Source organism: Anabrus simplex, chromosome 11 (genome assembly GCF_040414725.1).
Source record: "Anabrus simplex isolate iqAnaSimp1 chromosome 11, ASM4041472v1, whole genome shotgun sequence".
Classification (NCBI taxonomy): Eukaryota; Metazoa; Arthropoda; class Insecta; order Orthoptera; family Tettigoniidae; genus Anabrus; species Anabrus simplex.
In genome coordinates, this window is record NC_090275.1 from 101,316,714 (window position 1) to 101,337,773 (window position 21,060).

General features: G+C 38.4%; 1 protein-coding gene across 1 annotated transcript in view; it reads right to left on the minus strand.

Moving 5' to 3' along the window:
• Positions 1-20,323, minus strand: part of LOC136883039 (uncharacterized) — an 89,584-nt gene extending 69,261 nt beyond the window's left edge. The window contains exon 1 of the mRNA XM_068229570.1: positions 20,271-20,323. Coding sequence (XP_068085671.1) covers positions 20,271-20,298 — 28 coding nt within the window. The 5' untranslated portion in view covers positions 20,299-20,323. The remainder of the gene's footprint in view (positions 1-20,270) is intronic.
• Positions 20,324-21,060: the final 737 nt, after the last annotated feature.

The window sequence follows — 21,060 nt, forward strand, 5'->3', positions numbered from 1 at the left end:
CTTAACTATAAGAGATTGAGGATCGGTACTAAGCAACAGATTAGAGCAAAATTATGACACTCTTAAAGTTTAATTCAAACAAATGTTACAACAGCTGTGTTGTGGAAATCCATAAAAAGCTTTGGCATTACCAAAGGACGAGACGACAACGAAATAAATATACCCTTGGAAAAACTGAACGATCACTTTTCATCTAACTGCACATTAAAAGCAGCCCTGAAATAGGAATTTCTTGACGGGAATTGCACGAGTACAAAGACGCGAACAGATAGAGAAAACTTCTACTTCCGTCCAACAACCCACTCCCAAGTGAGATTTGCTATAAATCGGATAACATCAACGCCGAAATGAAATGACAGTATAGGAATAGAGATGATAGAAGTTTTCTGGATGTGATATTACCTGCACTAATTAACATTCCCTTGTAGGCAGCACATTTTCCGAAACATGGAAAGCGGCCATTATACGTCCTCTAAAAAAAGTAGCTTCCCCTTCTGAACCATCTGACTATAGAGCCGTCTGCATACATTCTGCTTTATCCAAAGCGCTAGAGTTCATCGCTCATAGACAAGTAACAGACTACATGACGACTTATAATTTACTTGACCCTCTACAATCAGGTCTTCGTGAAGCACACAGTACTACAAAGCATTACTGAAGGTCACAAAAGACATTCGAGAAGCAATTGACAACAAGGAAGTGACAGTTTCAATACTTCTAGACTTGAGTAAAGCTTATGACTCTGTTGACGTTGATATTTTGCTCTCGAAATTGTATTCCCTTCCTTTCTTGTAGAGTGCCCTCCATTATTTGCATTCCTACCTGCATGGCCGTCGGCAGTGTGTTAGAGATAGGATAAACAAATCAACTTGACGGTCCGTGCAGTGTGGTATGCCCCAAGGGTCGGTGTTAGGACCCCTTCTATTTTCTATTTATATTAATGATGTCTCCCAAAATGTAACGCACTGCAAATACCATATTTACGCTAATGATGTACAAATGTACCTCCATACATCACCAGATCTAATATTTTTGGCCATAGACAAAATCAATCACGATCTAGCATCGTTTTCTTCTTGGTTTTTGAGATGTGGTCTTACGTTAAATTCAGCAAAAACGCAAGCCATCATCGTTCGGTACCCGAAACTACTCGCGAAGGTCAATCGACCATAGATTTTTTTTCTATTTGCTTTACGTCGCACCGACACAGATATGTCTTATGGCGACGATGGGAGAGGAAAGGCCTAGGAAGTGGAAGGAAGCGGGCGTGGCCTTAATTAAGGTACAGCCCCGGCATTTGCCTGGTGTGAAAATGTAATCGCACACAAGCACACAGCAAACACTTCCGCATTACACGGAGTTAATATGTCCCTTCGTGTCAGGGACCGGAAATGGCTTCCTACTCCTTGGAATTAAAGTGGCTCCTTGAATTTTATTACCTAATATATTTTTAATTCTTCTTTGTATCTGAAATTTTTTTCAAGACCAGGCGTTTTTCACAGTTTCCTGAAAATTTACAAAATGTTGCATTGCCAGTTTTCGAATCGAACGCGTCAATTTTACCTTGTGCTTGTGCTTGAGTCCTCAAAATATACGGACTAGGAGATTTTCGAAAGAATCTCTAGGCAATGTCGGTAGAGTTCTAAGTGTGCGATGTACTCATAATCTGGTACTCCACCCACTAGATTAAGTAGTAAATATTCATTGGTATCATTTGCTCAAAATCTACGAAGTGTCAACGGAATTTTTCATGATCAGACCACTCGACGGTCGGAAAATGATATGAACCAACACTGAACAGATTCAAATAGAGAACTAACAGTGTAACATATCGAACAATACAAGTGTTTAAATGTGATTTGATTAAAACTGGCAACAGTATTGTACTTTCAGAGTTTGCTATGCGGTTCGCGGTATATACTGTAGATTTTAGCATGGGCTCTGGAAAAGCTGGGATCGAACCACACTGCCGGAAGACCTGAATAATATTATCCGTTGTTTCCACTTTTGCCAAACAAATGCCGGGGTAGTATCTTACACAGACCATGGTTGATTCCTTCCCAGCCCTATCCCTTTCTTATCCCGCAGTTGCCAAAACGCTTTCCGAGTTGGTACGACGTTAAATAACTAGAAAAGAGAAACGAGCGAACAGCGCTAGTTGTAAACGGGGATTGTGAAGCCACTTGGTGCGTTCAGACAGTCTCTAATAGAGATATATTATGTACGTGTGTATAGAGTACGAAATCGAATACAAAAACGTTTAAAAAATAATAATCGTACCGTTATTTATTCCTAAGATGAATATAAACCGCAGGGATACGAGCATATACGAAATACTTTCGATGTTTCCCCTTGCAACCCGCTAACCCTGAGGGGAAGCAATAGCATTCTGTATCTCAACATAATAGGGCTCACTGAGTTGATGTTGTTGGCAGGAGAGGATAAGAGGGGGAAATCAACAAGGGATGAAACTGCATTAACACTATCACAAGGCAGATCCCTTAATTGAGAATATTGATAATCCATATTGAGAAATAAGCGTGGTAATGCATCAGCAACAGAATGTTGATAGCCAGAGACGAAGTGAAAACTTAAAACGTGATAATCTAAGTAACATTTTTAACTAGCCAAGAAAGTGATTCATTGTCAGTTTTAACGAAAAATTGACGGTGTGATCGAGATAATCATAGAAAACCTCAATAATGATCATCATATCAAGAGCCTCCCCTTCATAGATTGAGTATGTTCCTTCGCTAGGAGACAAAATACGACTGAAATAGCCAACAGGATGTGTCGGACCATTTTTGGTTTGATTTAACTTGCCACCAATGGCAACATCAGAAGCATCACTGGAGAGTTAAAAAGGGGTATAAAAATAGGAAGTTTCAAAAGAGAAGATTCAGTAGAAGCAGATTTTAAGACTTTAAAGGCCTGTTGCTTAGGTTCAGCCCAACATAATTTAACATTTTTTCTGGGAAAAGAGGAGAATGAATTTACTATAAAAGCCGAATATCCCCAAGAAGGTTCATACATATTTCAAATTATGATGATGTTTTAATACGATGGGCAGCAGAAACATGTTATGGATCAACCATTATTCCCCGAGAAGACAAATGATATGCCCAAGAAATTTGATGGAAGTTTGGGCCATAAGAACTTCAGAACGGTTAACGGTAAGATTAACTGAAAGCAAACAGAGTAAGACTTCGCGAAAATGATTAAGGTGACAGTCAAAATCAGATCAATAAATTGAACTACCATCAATAAACGGAAAATGATATTTGTACTTTGTGTCGGAGACGTTACATAATCTGGGAGCCAAAATTAAAACGAGATAGATCTTTACGAAGCTGATATAAACCTTTAGGAGTAATAAAGGCAGTATAGTAGAACTAACTTCATCGAGCGAATCTGAATATAGGCAGAGTTAGCGTTAAAAGTTGTAAGGTATTTAGCACCAGAAAAATGTTGAAAGCAAATTGTACCTTAGTCATAGGATAAGCGCCGTACAATATAGGGGAATTACACTTTCAATTGTCGAAAATAAATATTATTGATCCATCAGGTTTATAGGCTATGAAGGCAGGAGACGTATAATTAGAAGATGTTGCAGCAGTAGTTCGATCTGCCAACACCTTTTCCACTAATTACTTAAGAATTTTCATCAAAGGACGGCTAAGTTGATACGGTGAAGATCGAACAGGGGTGGCATCCGTTAGATCGATATGTGCTTGGAAGCTTTTTACGGTACCAATAGTAGAGGTAATTACATCAGAAAATTCATCAAGCAAACTCCAAATCTGATAAGTTAGGTCAGCATTGGAGTAAAGGAAATGTGAATTATGACGAAAAATTATTGAGAGGGTAAACCAGAATTTTAGTAAAAGGGAGTGAGACGCAGGAAAAGTGAAAATGAATCGAATAATTAAGAGAGTCAAGGAAGAAACCCTTGTGGAAAAATAAATCATAATCTAGAGTAACAGGCGACGATATATCATGTACTATTTGAAAAAGAAAAGGCCAAGGAAATTGTTGAATTTTGACGTACATTCTACAAGGAATGAAAAACAGTGCAACAGAACTATACATCCATGGCACAAAATGCAAAGTAGATCAAGAAAAAAACAATAAGATAACATATAACGTTTTCATTACAGGTTTAAAACTGCAGTCCTCAATGATTTAAATATTCATATTAAAAAATATGATCCACGATCTTGCCAGACTTCACACTAACGCAGCCATAAATGTGTATACGCAGTCTGTAAGGAAGTTTGCTTTGGCAATACATTTCTATTCAGACCAGGCACTGTAATTTCAGAATGTTGTTTAAAACCCCCACATCCTCAACCACTTCTATATGTGGCAGTCCAGGTTAGTCAGAGGATTGCTTTGAATAAAATTCTTAAATAGTTACGGCTAGTTCAGAAGCAATGTTTCCTGGAATGTCTTTCTTGGTACCTCTTTCTGTCTAAAGTATCACCGTGTTATCCTTGTCTGATTACTTTTCTAGATTGAATGTCGTAATAATTTCCTTCAATTTCTCCTTATTTCAACATCCATTTACAACTATTTTTTGCATCCTGCACCTCCTGTTATCCTCTCTTATCCTCTGTTGTTATATATCACCTTTAAGTGTACAATCCTGCTTGCACATTACTCAGGAATTGTTTTAAATCGGTCCCAGAGTATGTTTACTTTCTTATTTACAATTTTTCACTGTTCATTATTAATTTTTAAACTCCCTCAAGCCTGGTTTTTCAACCATATGGTACTGCCTAATAGCCCTAATTTTAATACCTTCCTTTCAATCATACTTCTATCACCAAGAGAACTGAGCCTGAATCCTGTAAAGCTTAGGGATATCAACACACTACTGACAGCACATTTTGGTCAATCTCGGAGAAAGCAGTTCAAGACGTGTGCAGACGACTACTTGATAGTGTGTCACAGTTAAACAAGAAAGTGTGTCACCACAATTACACTGGGTAACATCATTTTCGGGCTTCGCATGAAAATGGGTGTATTTAGATCACTTTTTAGAGCTGTTTACAAATATGGTATCAGATTTCATGTAACACCCACAGTTTTTATGTATTTACGTAATTTTCCTTTTTCTAATTCGCGCGACACAATGTGCACTGATCGATAAAATATGTACATTAGAGTAATCGAAAACGATCAATTGCGGTAAAATCGATAGTCTGATGTCTATGTTTACAGAGGAACACTGCAACTGATTTAGTTTCGTTTAGAAACGTGCCCTAAATAGCTATTTAATACATATTACGAGTGCAAATCAGTCTACAAATGGCGAGTTCCTCAAGACGACAGTGTGTAAACAATCCCAACTCCTTTTGTTTCATTTGCAGCTCATTGACTTTGATGTCGAGAAGAGAGAACATAACCTCATTCGTAAAGAAAGCTTACCTGGCATATTTCAGTGTCAAGTTAGGCGACCATGATAAAAGGTTTGCGCCGCACAGCGTGTGTCATACGTGTGTTACGAGATTAAGAAAATGGACTCTGGGGAAGCAGAAGTCGTTACCTTTTGGAATTCCGTTGGCGTGGAGAGAGCAAACAAATCACACCGATAATTGTTATTTTTGTATGGTAAAAGTTGAAGGCCATAACAAGAAAAGTACTAAAAGCATTGCACATCCAAACCTGAAATTAGCAGTCAAACCTGTACCACATGGACCTGACTTTCCTGTGCGTAACCCACCAGCAACCCCGCAATCATCATCGTCATCATCATCGTCTTATGGTTCTAGTGACAGCGATGAAATCTTGATAACCACAGAAGAGCTACAACCAGAGTTGTTTACACAATGTGAACTAAACGACTTGTTAAAAGATCTGGGTCTCTCAAAGGAGTTGTCAGAAATGCTGGGTTCTCGTTTAAAGGAAAAAACACTGCTAGCTCCAGGTACAACATTTTCCTTGTACCGAGCAAGAGAAGAAGAATTTCGTGAGTACTTCACTGAAGAGGGTCCTCTTGTTTGCTGTAATAACATTGAGGGAGTAGTTTCAAAATACGGAATTACATACAACAAGAATGAATGGAGGTTATTTATCGATGGAACCGTAAACAATATCAAAGCTGTACTCTTACACATCACCAATAAGTATGGTTCGATACCTGTAGCGTATTCTTACGTCTTGAAGGAAAACTATGAAACCCTTCCAATGTTATTAACGGCAATTAAGTATTCAGAGCACGAATTGATTGTATGTGGTGATCTAAAAGTTATAGGAATGCTTCTTGGACAACAGTCAGGTTACACAAAGTACCATGTTTCCTCTGCCTCTGGAACAGCCGTAGACGTGATGCACACTGGATTAGAAAGGAATGGCCATCTAGAACAACAACGGATCCAGGAGACAAGAATATAATAAGATCATGTTTGATGAAACGAGAAAAAAGCATTCTGCCACCTCTCCATATTAAACTAGGGATCATGAAACAGTTCGTAAAGGGATTGAATAAAGATGGTGACTGTTTTAAGTACATCTGTCAGAAATTCTCCTTCCTGTCTGATGCGAAACTAAAAGAAGGAATCTTTGTGGGGCCACAGATACTGAGCCTTACGACAGATGAACAGTTTGAGGCGTTTACAACCTTTGAGGAGAAATTGGCTTGCATAGGTTTCAAGAATGTGATAAACGGTTTTTTGGGGAACAGGAAGCACCCTGATTACAAGAAAATCGTAGAAGATATGTTGATGGCTATGAAAAATTTAGGTTATAATAGGAGTATCAAGTTACATTCCCTTCATATTCACCTCGACTTTTTCCCTGGAAACTTAGAAGACTTTAGTGAAGAGCATGGGGAGCGGTCCCACCAGGACATGAAAGAGATAGAAACACGTTATCAGGGCAGGTGGAATGCTGTGATGTTAGCTGACTATTGCTGGTCTATGAAGAGGGACAATCCGGAGTTGCAACACGTCAGACGATCACGAAGATCACACTTCCGCAGCAAAAGGAAGAGAGTGTAAGTCATGAAAATTGAATCCTGGACTTGTCATTTGTAGAATTTAATATTATATGTTCACAAAGAAGGTAAATAATAAATTATTTTCTGGATTATTTTAATTTTAAGTTAGTTGTGGCTACTTTACTGGTGTTTAGTTCCCAAACTTCGCTGTAAGTGATATTATAGATTAAGTAAATACTTAATTTGAAATTCTGTAAAATCCTTACGAGATTCATAAAATTTGATTTCAGATTCATAAACAGGAGGCAAAACTACATTACAGTCACCCATAAAAACTAAAAGCCTTAAACAATTCATTTTGTAACTCAGTGTTATTAAAAGGAGAAAATCCCAGTGGAGCTCTCCTCTGTGGGTGGGGGCTGTAGAATAACACACACAGTATACCCTGCCTGTCGTAAGAGGCGACTATAAGGGGCTTCAGGTGCTTTAAATTTTGGAGCGTGGGTGGGCGACCACTGGCCCTCAGTTGAGTCCTGGCATTGCTTCCACTTACCTGTGCTAGGCTCCTCACTTTCATCTATCCCATCCGACCTTTCTTGGCCAACTCTTGTTCTTTTCCGACCCAGAAGCTATTAGGATTGTGAGGGCTAGGAAGTCTTTCATTTTCACGCTCTTTGCGGCCCTTGCCTTTCTTCGGCCGATAACTTCATTTTTCGGAGGGTTGGATCCCTTCCACATTTTTTCTCTGATTAGTGTTATATAGAGGATGATTGCCTAATTGTACTTCCTCTTAAAACAGTGATCACCACCACCACCACTAGTGGAGCTGCAGATGGCGTGTGCAGTCACAACGCGATTCCAGATTGGACAGTCTAACATTATAGTACTCTGTGAAAGCGAGTGTATTGTTTTGTTTAGGTAGAGAATTTGAAGTTTTATTCAATAAGCACTAACCCAATGGTACGATGTGATGATTTAAATAATTTAAGGTATAATTCATTACATATTTCCCTCTCCCTTCTTTTATTACATTTCAATGTTACCCCTAAAAATAGTTCTTCAAAGACCACCCTCTATTATCAGAGTTTGAATAAGGTACTGTCCCCTTCAAAATTGGCAAAATCATTTATTGGAAAGCATTTATTTCTACTGTATGTTAAAATATTATTTATGAACCAGGAAGGGAGTTTTATCACGTCGAGTTGACTGAGCGAGATATGCCAGGTGGCTGGGAATTCCACTCAAGGCCAGGCGAGGGGAGAACGCAGAGACAGCTAGCCAAATAACCTTGGAATCAGCCGTGAATGACACGTGACCAGGCTGAATGTGTGTCAAGTGCTCGATCGATAATTGTGAAGGTGCATGACGTCTGACTATGGCAGCCAATCAAGCGATTAATTTGGTGCTAAGTTAATAAATTAACCAATCGCTTATGAGGAAAAGACGCACCCCTGTCTTAAGACAGTGAATAATGGATTTTCCTAGGGAAAATTTACACAGAAATTTCTACCTCTGAACACGTCTTGTGGAGGATTACTCTAGCTTCAACTGCGGACGGAAGAAGACGTATTTCGCTTACTGAGAAGAATTACTCAAGCTTCGACTACGGGCAGAAGAAGACGCACTTCGCTTGCCAGGGAACTTCGTCATTCAGAGCCTACAACTGGTTACAACTGCAGTTCAGATGTTTGCGGACTCCATCTATAATTCAGCAGACTCTAAAAGTTAAGTTTCCTTGTCATCTTATCAGACATCGGTGTGAGTTTTGGACCTTGTCTTAGACGTGATTTTTAGTTTCAGCTTCACAAGATTTCCACTGAAGAGGTCACCGGTTCGAGTCCGAGTCAGGATGTCAGTCTTCTTTCTTCATGAACGGTGTGATTTCCAGCGCGCCAGCATGTCTCCAATGCACGAGTAAAATGTAAGGCAGTCCAGACGGGCGTGACGAGGATCGATGGTGCGTAAGGTGATAATGCACTAGGTCATCAGCCCGGGTTCTACAACCGACAGTCACCACCAAGTAATATTTAAACTTTGTTATTCTTTCTTTCCTTTTGTAAAGTAATTGTAATGACATAGCCTCTACTTATTTGTTTAGACATTTTCTATTAGTTAGAATTTTTCCGTCTCTTCTTTCTTGGTGATGGTAGATTGAGGATGAGTGAGTATTTGAACCTATTAGTTTGTTTGAGTGGATGTCTTCGAGAAGTGTTTCAACTGTCCCGAGTTCGTCGTGGCAGGAGAAATAAGTGTAAATTGACCCCAACGTTAAACTTGGACTATTTGAATATTTTTTTGACTTTTAATGAGATCAAATGGGACAGAAATTCCGTGGATTCTATCATGTCAGAGTTCATTCTTCAATTATGCGACATATGGTTGAGTTTTGCGTGCAATAGAGTCATCTGAAATATTATTGTGCAGTAGCTTCCGCACGTATGATCTTGCGCGGCCAGGGAAAATAATAATAATAATAATAAAAATAATTTAACTAGATTATCGCGTAAAAGAACACCTAAGGTCATAAGCATAATATTAGTTATTATTGAAAATGGTTGATGTGCGCTCATTATTGTAATTTAGGCCTGGGAAATGGCGGTATCTGACCGATACAATTTGTTATATATTTGCTGTGCTGTGATGATTAGTTGATTGATTGATGGATATTACTGAATTCAGCAGTCGAGCTGTGCATCCATTAATGAGTCAATGATGGAGTAAATATGTTACTTGATGTAATGTGTTCGTTATGAGTGCAGATTGATCGAGAATCACAATTATAGTGGAGAAGTAAAAATAAATGTCGTAGCTCATGAACCGCGTGCGCGGAATGTTTATTCTGGCCTATGTTTAAGCGATTTATCGATGATTTTTTGGATGATTTTGTGTTCGTAAATTTTCTCTAAACGTTGTCGTATAACTGTGTTCTATAATTAAGTGATAATCCTTGCTCTGTCACATTTCCCAGTTGATGATAGGAGGTCACCACGATAGTGTCATCGTGAGAATAATTTTCCTAACTTTGTCTAAACATAAAAATTAATAATCAAGGGCTAGCGTTCGTGTAAATATGTATATAATATTTCCGTGTATCTTTGTGTGAGTGTAATATGTGTGATTTGACTGTGTTTTGCTTAATGTAAGTTTATAATCCATATTTGTGATGATGCTCTTCATTATTTTGTGGAATTTTCGGCCTAATTTACGCCAACTTTAGTGGTTCACCATTTGAATGATTTCAAACCTTTAGTAAATTTTATTCGTTTTTAAGGAGGAATAGGATCTTATTTAACAAATACACATAAATAAGTATAGGCCATGTCAGTGGATTGAACTCACAAAGTCGAAAATTGTAAGAATAATTTAATTACTTGTTTCGAGTAACGGATAAATGTAAATTGACATGAGGTCAAGTTCCGAGCTATTATGTGTGAAGCAACTACTAGATAATTATAAAGTTGAGTTTATTTATTAATTTAAAGGTCAAAGAAGACGACTTAACTATAATTTTATAAGAGAAAAATTTTTATTTAATTTTCAAAGAGAAATGAAAATGATCATTTTCAAATTTGTTTAAAATCAAATTCATGAAGGAAGGAAGTTTATTTTCAAATTATTAAATTATAAATAAGAGAGATCATCTCAAATTAATTATTATTAATTATTTAATTAAATTTTCACTAAAAATATGAATATTATATTTGCAGATACAGGCATTTCCTGTTTCGTTTACCGATGAAGTATCTATGTGACTACGACATAAAAGAAGACAATCATATAAACGAAATACCTAGATTTTGTTAATTATTGTATAATTTATGAAGAGCAGTAGTTGTAATAAATGTCTAAAACCTATTTAGCTTTCTCTCATTTGCCACTAGTTCATTATCTATCCCTGCACTTTAAAATTTTCGCACAGCCGATAAGCGAACGATCTGCACCCTGGAGATCTTCGCTCACCGGCCGAGCTGAGCCCGGCATGACGGGTGCAGGTATAGATTTGGCGGCCAACGTGTTAAGGCCCGATTTATTGGCTGTACCAATAAAGAACTCGATCTTGTAGTCCAGAATTTGGATGCAAACAAGATGCAGTGGCAAATTAAAAATTTCAGGTTTATTTTGTGACATTTATTAGCCCAAATTTTTGTGGCGAACTACGCTCATGTTAAAGGTTAGGAAGGGCCTTGGTGCTATATTATAAACAAAATCTGGATGATATTTTCAAAATTTATCTTTTGCGGCAGATTTCCGCATAGTTTGGACGTAAATTATAAGATATTATTTTATGCGATAATAATCTTCTTTTATGACTGTGAATTCAATCCACACGTGACTGTCGATCGGAACTCGGGTATTAGACCATCGAACCTGGTCCGTCCAATGTCTGAACTGCTAGTTGTCTCAAATTAGAATGGGTACTGTGACTATGGAGGACCTTCGTAGGCTCCTAGAGGTAGTGACTGCGGACTTGAAGGACAGTTTAAACGAAAACAATAACTTACTGAAACAGGAGTTAGCTGAAAATAATAACTTATTGAAACAGGAATTAAATGAAAACAATAACTTACTGAAACAGGAGTTAAAACGTGAGTTAGGTGAGAACAATGACTTGTTAAAACGTGAGATTAGTGAGAATGTAAATGCTCAGTTAGGACTTAAGCTAACGGAGAATAATGCTCAACTAGAACGCAAATTAACCGAAAATAACACTCAGTTGGAACTTACACTAACAGGAAAATTAAATGCAGGACAGGACAAACTCAAACAAGATCTTAAGGGTGCCCTAGAGGAAATTCAAGCTAGGACGGATGAAAACTTAGGGAAACTGCACATGGACGTTAAATTATTTAACGGAAAACTAGCGTCAGTCCAGAGTGAATTGGTGTCCGTTAAGCAAAAATTTTCTAACCTGAAAGGGGAAATCCAGGCCGGAATCGATAGCTCCATGTCAGCTATGTCAAATGAGTTTAGCGAAAGACTAGCCAAAGTACAGACGGGAATACTGCATGGACTAGATCAATACAAGGACGAAGTAAATGGAAATTTTAGGACCATTGAAGAGAAAATTAGTGACAATGCCGAGGACTTGTCTGCAACTAAAACCGCATGGAGCAGGAAGTTCACTGAAATCTATGAAACGGTAAAACAGGTGGAGAAGGGCGTAATAGCCGAGATTAAGGTAGCCCAAGTCACTAATTCGGAACGACTCGAATACTTTTATGAGACAATCGAGGAAACCCAGCAGAGTCTTGAAACAATAAAAACATCCGTGGACAAGGAAATAAGTAAAGTTAGAGCCAGTTCAGAAGTCTACAAACAGGAATTACAGGGAGAAATACAGGAGCTTACCAAGGAACTAAAGCTACTCAAGTTACAAGGAGAGAGTAATAACATTGTAGCTAATTCTTTAATAGAACGGCAGGGACAACTGGAGAAACGTGTATCTGGGGAAGTTCAATTTTCAACTCCCAAGACCGATGAAAGGGTAATTCTAAACGTTCCCGTAAACACCACCAACCCATTTTTAGAGCCTGTTAGAGGGGAAACAAGTCAACTGAACACTTCTGGTCAAACCCAAATCGTAAATATAATACGATTACATGAGGACCACCCAAAGAAATTCAATAATGTAAAAGGAATAACCCCCAAGAGTTTTATTAACGAATTGCAGGAGTTCTTCCGAGACAATAAAATCCCTGTGGAACGTCAGCTACGAGTAACCGAGAGATACCTGGAAAACTCGGTGTTGACGTGGTTCACAGCCTTCCGATACTCGTTTGACGATTTTGAAGGCTTTAAAAGGGCATTTTTAGAAAAGTACTGGAACTCAGATATTCAGGACCAACTTAAGACAGAACTGTACGCTAAGAAATATGCTCAGTCTACACCCACGCGCTTCTCAGAATTTTTTTCAAGTCAATTACGCAAATTGCGTGAGCTTGACGCGCCACCTACGGAAACTGAACTAATAAAGGTCATCGTAAGACAACTGCCTGCGGATATCCAAAGAATTATGATAGCCTCGAACGTCCAGACGGCAATTCAGGCAGAGGCTATTCTCAGACAGTTAGATATGACATCTAGGGAACCGTCTCGGCGAAGTACAAACCCAGAGCAACAGGTGTTCCATGCAACTGTCAATCGATCAGACGACAGGAACCTTAACAACCAAGGGAGAAACCGGAGTCGCGAAAGTGAAGAAAGACCGCCCAGGGATCGTTCTCCAAGACCAGGCTATAGGAATGAAAGAGAATGGAATTACTACCGGCGGAACAATCGGAGAAGGCCGTATGAAAATAATAGAGATCGCTGGAGAAGAGAACCCAACGACCGCAGACTCGAAACCCGGAAGAGGAACTGGAGACAAGAAGAGCGGGAAAAATATCTCCGCGAGTTACAACAATCCAACCAAGAACGACGCAAATGGCACCGTGCTATCCACGACCAAGACGTCAATCCTGACATGGTCGGCGCCGAGAGCCTAGAATATCAGAGAGCTAAAGAGAAGGAGGAAAGGGAACGTCCTGAAAGAGAAGAACAGAGTCAGGGCGCTATTAAAAAAAAAAAACAATCCCTGAACTAACGGGAGATAGCCGGAATTCTAGCCCTTGTATTGACAATACGACACGAGAATGGATAATAGTGCAGATTGATTCTTGGATGACAAAGTCGGAGGATTTACTCGAAGAAAATATGGATTCAAGTAGAATTTGTACGAGGACACTGCCAATAATTTTAGCCCGAGTGTGTGGTGTTAGAGTAAAATGTTTGGTCGACACAGGGTCCACCATCAGTGTCATCTCCAATTCGTTTCTAAATGACTTGAACGAAAGATATAACATTCCGATTATTCCAGTGCCTCATGTAAAAATAAAGGGAATTATCCCGGATAAAACTGTAGCATGTAGACAACAAACTTTACTGGATGTTGAAATTGGGAATTCAAAATTTCAAAATATTTTCCTGGCCATGTCAAATATAAAATTCAATATCATCCTTGGGGTGGATTTCTTAACTACTTATCAGGCCAACATCGATCTTAATTTAAATCAGATACTATTCCGGTCAGATGAAACAATTGAAACAGTCATGGTTAACCCATCAGAAATAGCTGATCAGAGTGTGTTCCAAATTAGTAACGCCTATGCACCGTGGGAATCTGAAGACCAGGAGGCCACAGAAGAAGTTCACCAGGCCCTGGACAACGTAATAGAAGAGGGCGATAGTACAACACACCCGTACGATCTTATAAACTCCAAGGCTGAACAAGCATTAGGAACAGAGAAAGAGAGAGGCCAGCTCCGAGATCTTCTGATGAAATATAAATCGCTGTTCGATGACAAACCAGGCCAGATTCCTGATTTTAAATACTCACTGGTAGCTACAGATTGGACCCCATTTAAGAAGAAACCCTATCCGATCCCAGAGAAATTTCACTCTCGTGTGGCGAAGATTATCAAGGAGATGGAACGGGATGGAATTATTATGAAAGCTTGCACACCGTTTCTTAGTGCTCTTGTAGTAGTAAATAAACCAGACGGGTCTCTGCGCATTTGCATCGACGCGCGTGATATAAATAAGAAGTTAGTACCAGAAAGAGACCAGGCACCGGCAATCAAAGACGTCCTGAGGAAATTCCATGGCATGAGATTGTTCTCATCAGTTGATTTTACAGCCTCCTATTATCACATACTGTTAGAAGAGAAATCTAGGCTGTTAACTGGGTTTATGTTCGATCAGCAGACCTATGTTTTTAGAAAGCTTCCATTCGGCATTTGTAACGCCGGAGCCGTTCTCGTCAGAGCCTTAGATAGATGCCTTACAGAAGAAGTTAAGAGCTTTACCACCAGGTACATTGATGATCTGCTTCTGGCCAGTGAAACCTTTGAAGAACACCTAATTAAATTGGAGAAATTGTTAGATAACCTTTCTAAGTCTGGATTCCACATCAACTTAAAGAAATCCCATTTTTGCCAAGCTGAAATATTGTTTTTAGGCCATATAATTGATGGGGAAGGAATACGACCCAATCCTGTAAAAATAGAGGCCATCAGCAAGTTCCCAAGGCCGATCCGCGTGAAGCAAGTACGGCAGTTTTTAGGCATGGCCAACTTCTTCGCGAATCACTGTCCGAACTTCACAGAAACCATCGCTCCATTGCAAGACTTATTGAAGAAAGGCAACAGGTGGAAGTGGAACAGAGAATGTGATTTAGCCTTCGCAAAGACCAAAGAGATGCTGTCAAATCATGTCAAATTAGGATATCCCAATTTCCAGAAACCTTTTATTCTACAAACAGATGCGTCAGGAGTCGGAATTGGGGCCGTACTGTTTCAGGAAGACGAAAGGAATCCCGAGGACAAGATCTACCTAGCCTTTGTCAGTAGAAAACTGCGCAGCCACGAGAAACACTATTCAGTAACAGAGTTAGAGATGCTATCTATCGTCTATGCCTTAAAATACTGGCAGAAAATTATCTATGGGTTCGAGATAATTATTAGGACAGACCACAAAGCACTGATATTCATGCTAAAGGCCACAATGGCGTCTGAGCGCATTTTTAGATGGACCATGTTCGTACAACAATTTAACATCAAATTAGAGCACTGTTCAGGGAAGAGTAACATGCTAGCTGACTGTTTGAGCCGTAATCCCAACGAGGAAACTTTACAAGTCAACCAACTGGAATTAATTCCCGAAGATCACGAGTTTTTGAGAAAATTGAGATATATAAAACAAGCTCAAAAGCGAGATGGTAACCTGAGGCCTATTATTGACTTTCTAGAAAACAAAACTAAACCTAAGGACCCTGGGTACAGAAAGATAAGAAGGAAAGCGTCCCGGTATCAATACTTAGATGGTACTTTATTTAAATTTGTGGACACAGCGAAATCGAAACTGAGAGTACTAGTACCTTCCAAATTACGCGAGCCATTGATATGGCATGCTCACAGAATCACCGGCCATGGTGGCATTGACAAGACACTAGCCACGATACAAGAAAAGTTTACATGGGACAAACTCCGGTCAACTGTAAGAAACATAGTCCGCACTTGTGACGTTTGTCAAAGAGTGAAACCGAGCTCCCATCTGCTCCAACATAGTCCGATTCCGATCATTCCTTCTAGGCCAAAACAACTATACGCAATGGACCTATTTGGACCTGCTCCGACATCGAAGCGAGGCAACCGGCATATCATCGTCACCATCGACGTATTTTCAAAATACGTAACTTTGTACCCGATCCAGAAAGCGAACTCGAAATCAATAATTCGGCGCATCACTCGCAATCTGATTCCAGATATGGGCAAACCAGAGACATTACTCACTGACCATGGGTCCCAATTTACATCCACAGAATTCCGTGAAGCCATGGAACAGCTTGGAATTAAGCATATTCTGAATTCTATCCGCCATCCTTCAAGCAATCCGGCATGACGGGTGCAGTACCGAAAATTGTTTTATTGCCAAACTTGCTCTCTACCAAGTAGTGTTCTTCCAAAACTTGATATGTGGAAATTTTGAAATATCTTTAAAATTATCAAAACCCTTAAGCCTATGCGTGATTCCTGTATGAAATAGTTCTAAATTACCTGAATAAATTTTTGATATAAAATTCTCCTTCGTATCTGAAATGGGTTCAAAACCAGGCGTTATCCACCCTTTGCTGAAAAATTTAGTCCTTGAGTCCTTAAATGATACGGGCTAGGAGATATTCGAAAGAATCTGTAGGCTATATCGGCCGAGTTCCAAGCAAACGATGCACTTATAATATGGTACTACCCCCACCAGGTTATGTGGTAAATATTCGTTTGTATCATTTACACAAAATATATGAGTAAATATAAAAAGTCAATGTAAAGAGAATCCCTTTCTTATGCCGCAGTTGCAAAAACGCTTTCCGAGTTGGTAGGACGTAAATAAATAGAAAAGAGAAACGAGTATACAGCGCTAGTTGTAAAAAGGGAACTGTATTTTCACCCAATGCATTCAGACAGTCTTTAATTGATATATTTTATAGAGTACGAAAGCGAATAACGAAAAAGAGTTAAAATAAAAATCCTGCGGTTACTTCTTCATAAGATGAATATAAAACGCAGGGCGATATATAACAATACAGGACTTATTTTCCCTGATTAACCTTGTAAACCCAAACCCCGTAAGTATCAACCATAGGGCTAAACCTTCAAAGAATCGAGAATTCTTTTTAGGGTTAAAACGGGATATTGGTGATTGAGGATACAATCAGAGGCTCCAGAAACAAAATAAATGTTTGTCGGAAGAGAAAAGGGATGACGAATTTAAGTCGGACGGGAAATTAAAGAAAATACAGAACCTCACAAGAAAAGATCTCCCTGTGCACAAAGGAGAAATTATGTACTGTGATGCATTTATCCCATAAGAAAAAACGCCCTGCGTATCCTCAACTTTTCTCAAACAATATTACTTAAATAAAGCAAAGTTCCAAAAATATTATCAGTATATCTGACAGCGTACGGTGTTTTCGTCAAACTACAGTAATTATAATTTCAAAACCAGAGCAGAAATACTACCTATTATGATAAAACCTACATATTTTAAATGTACCATACCTATGGTAAGGAGTAAGATACTCTTCATTGTAGGTGGCTGTACGTCCGACTTTAACGTTACACCAAGCAGCTCTCCCTTGTATAAGTTAATGTTCACGTTTCCGGAAAGAGATAATGTTAAGCTATCTAGAAGTGCACGAGGTATTTAATTTTATGTGACACATAAAGCGACTCACTGAAGTGATGTACTAAAATTAAAATCAATTTGAAATAACGACTGTTGTTTAAAGTTTCAATTTAAAATGGTGATAATAATTGCATATCACCTTGAGGTCTCAATTACTTTCTGCAAACATTTCTTAATTTGGGAGGATCTGGTAGACTGATCGCCAATTATTATTATTATTATTATTATTATTATTATTATTATTATTATTATTATTATTATTATTATTATTATTACTGTTATTACTAAGATAATTATTATTGTGATATACTGGTATACGCTCGTGGCTTGAGCAATGTTTATTAATTCAACCACGCTAGATGTTCAAATTCATTTATTGAAAAGCATATATGTTTCTTATATATTGCATGAAGTATATTCTTTCAAACTGTTTGTTTATTTTCAATGCTTAAGATACCGGATTGATGTTTGATACGAACAATATTAAAACAACATAAATTATCACATTTCAAAATGAAACACACAAATTTTGCATTATAGATCTTCCAAGCAAAGTGTATAAAGTGCCCTTGCATTTTGTGCTAAGATATGCAGTATGTTTGGCTTTCCAATTCTAGAACAAACAACTCAAGGAAGAAACACAGTTTCGGAAGATGGAGTCTTAAAACTTTAACCGAATACCCTCGTGTCTTTTTGATGCGCATAGTGAAACTCAAACTAACGGCGAACTGCAGACGTATAACTTGAAACGGTATATCCGAAGGGATGATTTGAATCCGAGGAATGAATTCTACTCCGTGGTGGCTTCAACATTATTCGGCGTCAGTTTCTTGACCGAGAATTGTGTTCCGTTGCAGAGGGAAGGATGTGCAACGATCGTCCTCTAGGACATGTTCGAGGGTACTAATGGTGATTTGTTTCCAAGTTGTTCGGAAACTCTGTCATGTCATTGACAAGCTCATCTGAATCTTTATTACATGTCGTCTAGATAGACTTTTAAATTTGAAGAACTCTGGGTTATTTTTCTTGTAAAATTCGGGTGTCTATGACATTGACAGGATCGTTTATTGAAGCCAGAAGTAATCTTTGACACAGCCATGCGTCATCGGTGAAATGATTTGCCCACATATTTTAAAAATTTGAGATATTTGAGTGCCGAGGATTTTGTTGGGTATCGTACACCAATACACAGCAAGCACTTCCGCATTATACGGAGTTAATGTGCCTCTTCATGCCTGGGACCTTCCTAATCCTTGGACTGAAGGTGGCTCCTTGAATTTTTTTAATCTATTATATTTCTAATTCTCCTTTGTATCTGAAATGGTTTCAAACGGGAGTTTGTCTCAATTTCCCGAAAATTTATCAAATGTCGCATTGCCAGTTTTCGAATGGAACGCCTCAATTTTACCTTGTGCTTGCGCTTGAGTCCTTAAAAGATACGGACTAGGAAATTTTCTAAAGAATCTGTAGGCATTGTATGTAGAGTTCTAAGCGGGCGGTGCACACATAATCTGGTATTCCACCCCTACGTTAAGTAGTAAATATTCATTGGAATCATTTGCTCGAAAACTACGAATGTCGACGGAATTTTCCATGATCACGCCACTCGACGGTTGGAAAATGATATGAACCAACACTGAACAGATTCAAATAGAGAATTAACAGTGTAACATATCGAACAATACAAGTGTTTAAATGAGATTAGATCAAAACTGGCAACAGTATTGTATTTTCAGAGTTGGCTATGCGGTTCGAGGTGTATAGATTTTAGCATGGGCTCTGGAGAAGCCGGGATCGAACCGTACTGGCGGAGGATCTCAATATTTTTATCCGTTGTTTCCAATTTTGCCAGGCAAATGCCGGGGTAGTATCTTACTCACACCAGGGTTGATTTCTTCCCAGCCCCGTTCCTTTTTTTTATCCCGCAGTTGAAAAAACTCTTTCCGAGTTGGTACGACGTTAAGTAAGTAGAAAAGAGAAACGAGCAAACAGCACTAGTTGTAAACGGGGGATTGTGAAGCCACTTGGTGCATTCGGACAATCTTTAGTAGAGATATATTATGCATGTGTGTATGTAAAGGAATAGAGTACGAAATCCAACACACAAAAGTTTAAAAAATAATAAACATACCGTTATTTATTCCTATGGTGAATACAAACCACAGGGATACGAGCATATACGAAATACATTCAATGTTTCCCCTTGCAACCCGCCAACCGTGTACGGCTTCAGAAAGCAAATACATTTGCGCCGGAGGGCAAATTGATGACCAATACAAGTCGGAGTGGAAATTAAAGAAAATACAGAATCTGTGCCAGGCTCATCTGAGATACTGTGGTCCTCACTCGCAAGGAGAGGGGACAAACTGCAGCCTTGCCTCACAGCACAAAGGGGAAATTAAGTACAGTCCATAAATTTATCCTGTAAAAAGAAACGCCGTGATTGTCCTGAAATTTTCTCAATCATGATTAGTTAAATAAAGCAACAATTTAAAAAAAAATACATTATGTCAGATTCGGTGTTTTCGTCAACCTTTAGCACTAATAATTTCAAAACCAGAGCAAAAATACTATCAATTATAAAATCCTACATTATGGAAAAATACCATACCTATGGTAAGGAATAAGATATTCTTCATTATAGGTGGCTGTACTTCCGACTTCAACCTTGCACCACGCGTCTCTGTCTTGTATAAGGCAAAGTTCACGTTTCACGAGAGAGATAACGCTAATCTATCTAAAAGTGTACAAGGTAATTAATTTTATGTGACCCATAAAGGGAAGCACACAAGTGATTAAATGATGTTTAAAAAGTAAATTCAATTTCAAATAACGACTTCTATTAAAAATTTCAATAAAAATGATGACAATAATCTCATATCACCTTATGGTCTCAATTACATTCTGCAAACATTGATAGGTCTGGTAGACTGCTCGTCAATTATTATTATTATTATTATTATTATTATTATTATTATTATTATTATTATTATTATTATTATTGTGGTATACAGGTATACGCCCGTGTCTCCAACTACCTCTACATACAGTACTATATATATACTGTAAATTAAGGCATAAAATAAAAATAGATGTGAATTAATGAGGCACTTCCAGGTATCTCAGAAACTTTAACCTTGGTACCAGAGAAGCTGATGATTTCAGGATCCATAGAAAAATGGAACATTCTAAAAATATCCTGACGGGGCCTCACAGCGAGTCTCAAATTTGCGGCTCAGCATAAGAACGCGTTGGGATGGATATATTTATCCCAAACGATGGATGTTTCAATACATTTATTGCAAATTATATATATATCCCGCAATATTTTTGTCTGTCTTCTATCTATACTGTACCGGGAACTGTTCCAGCCCTGTACATTGTTTTATTGTTGCCGAAAC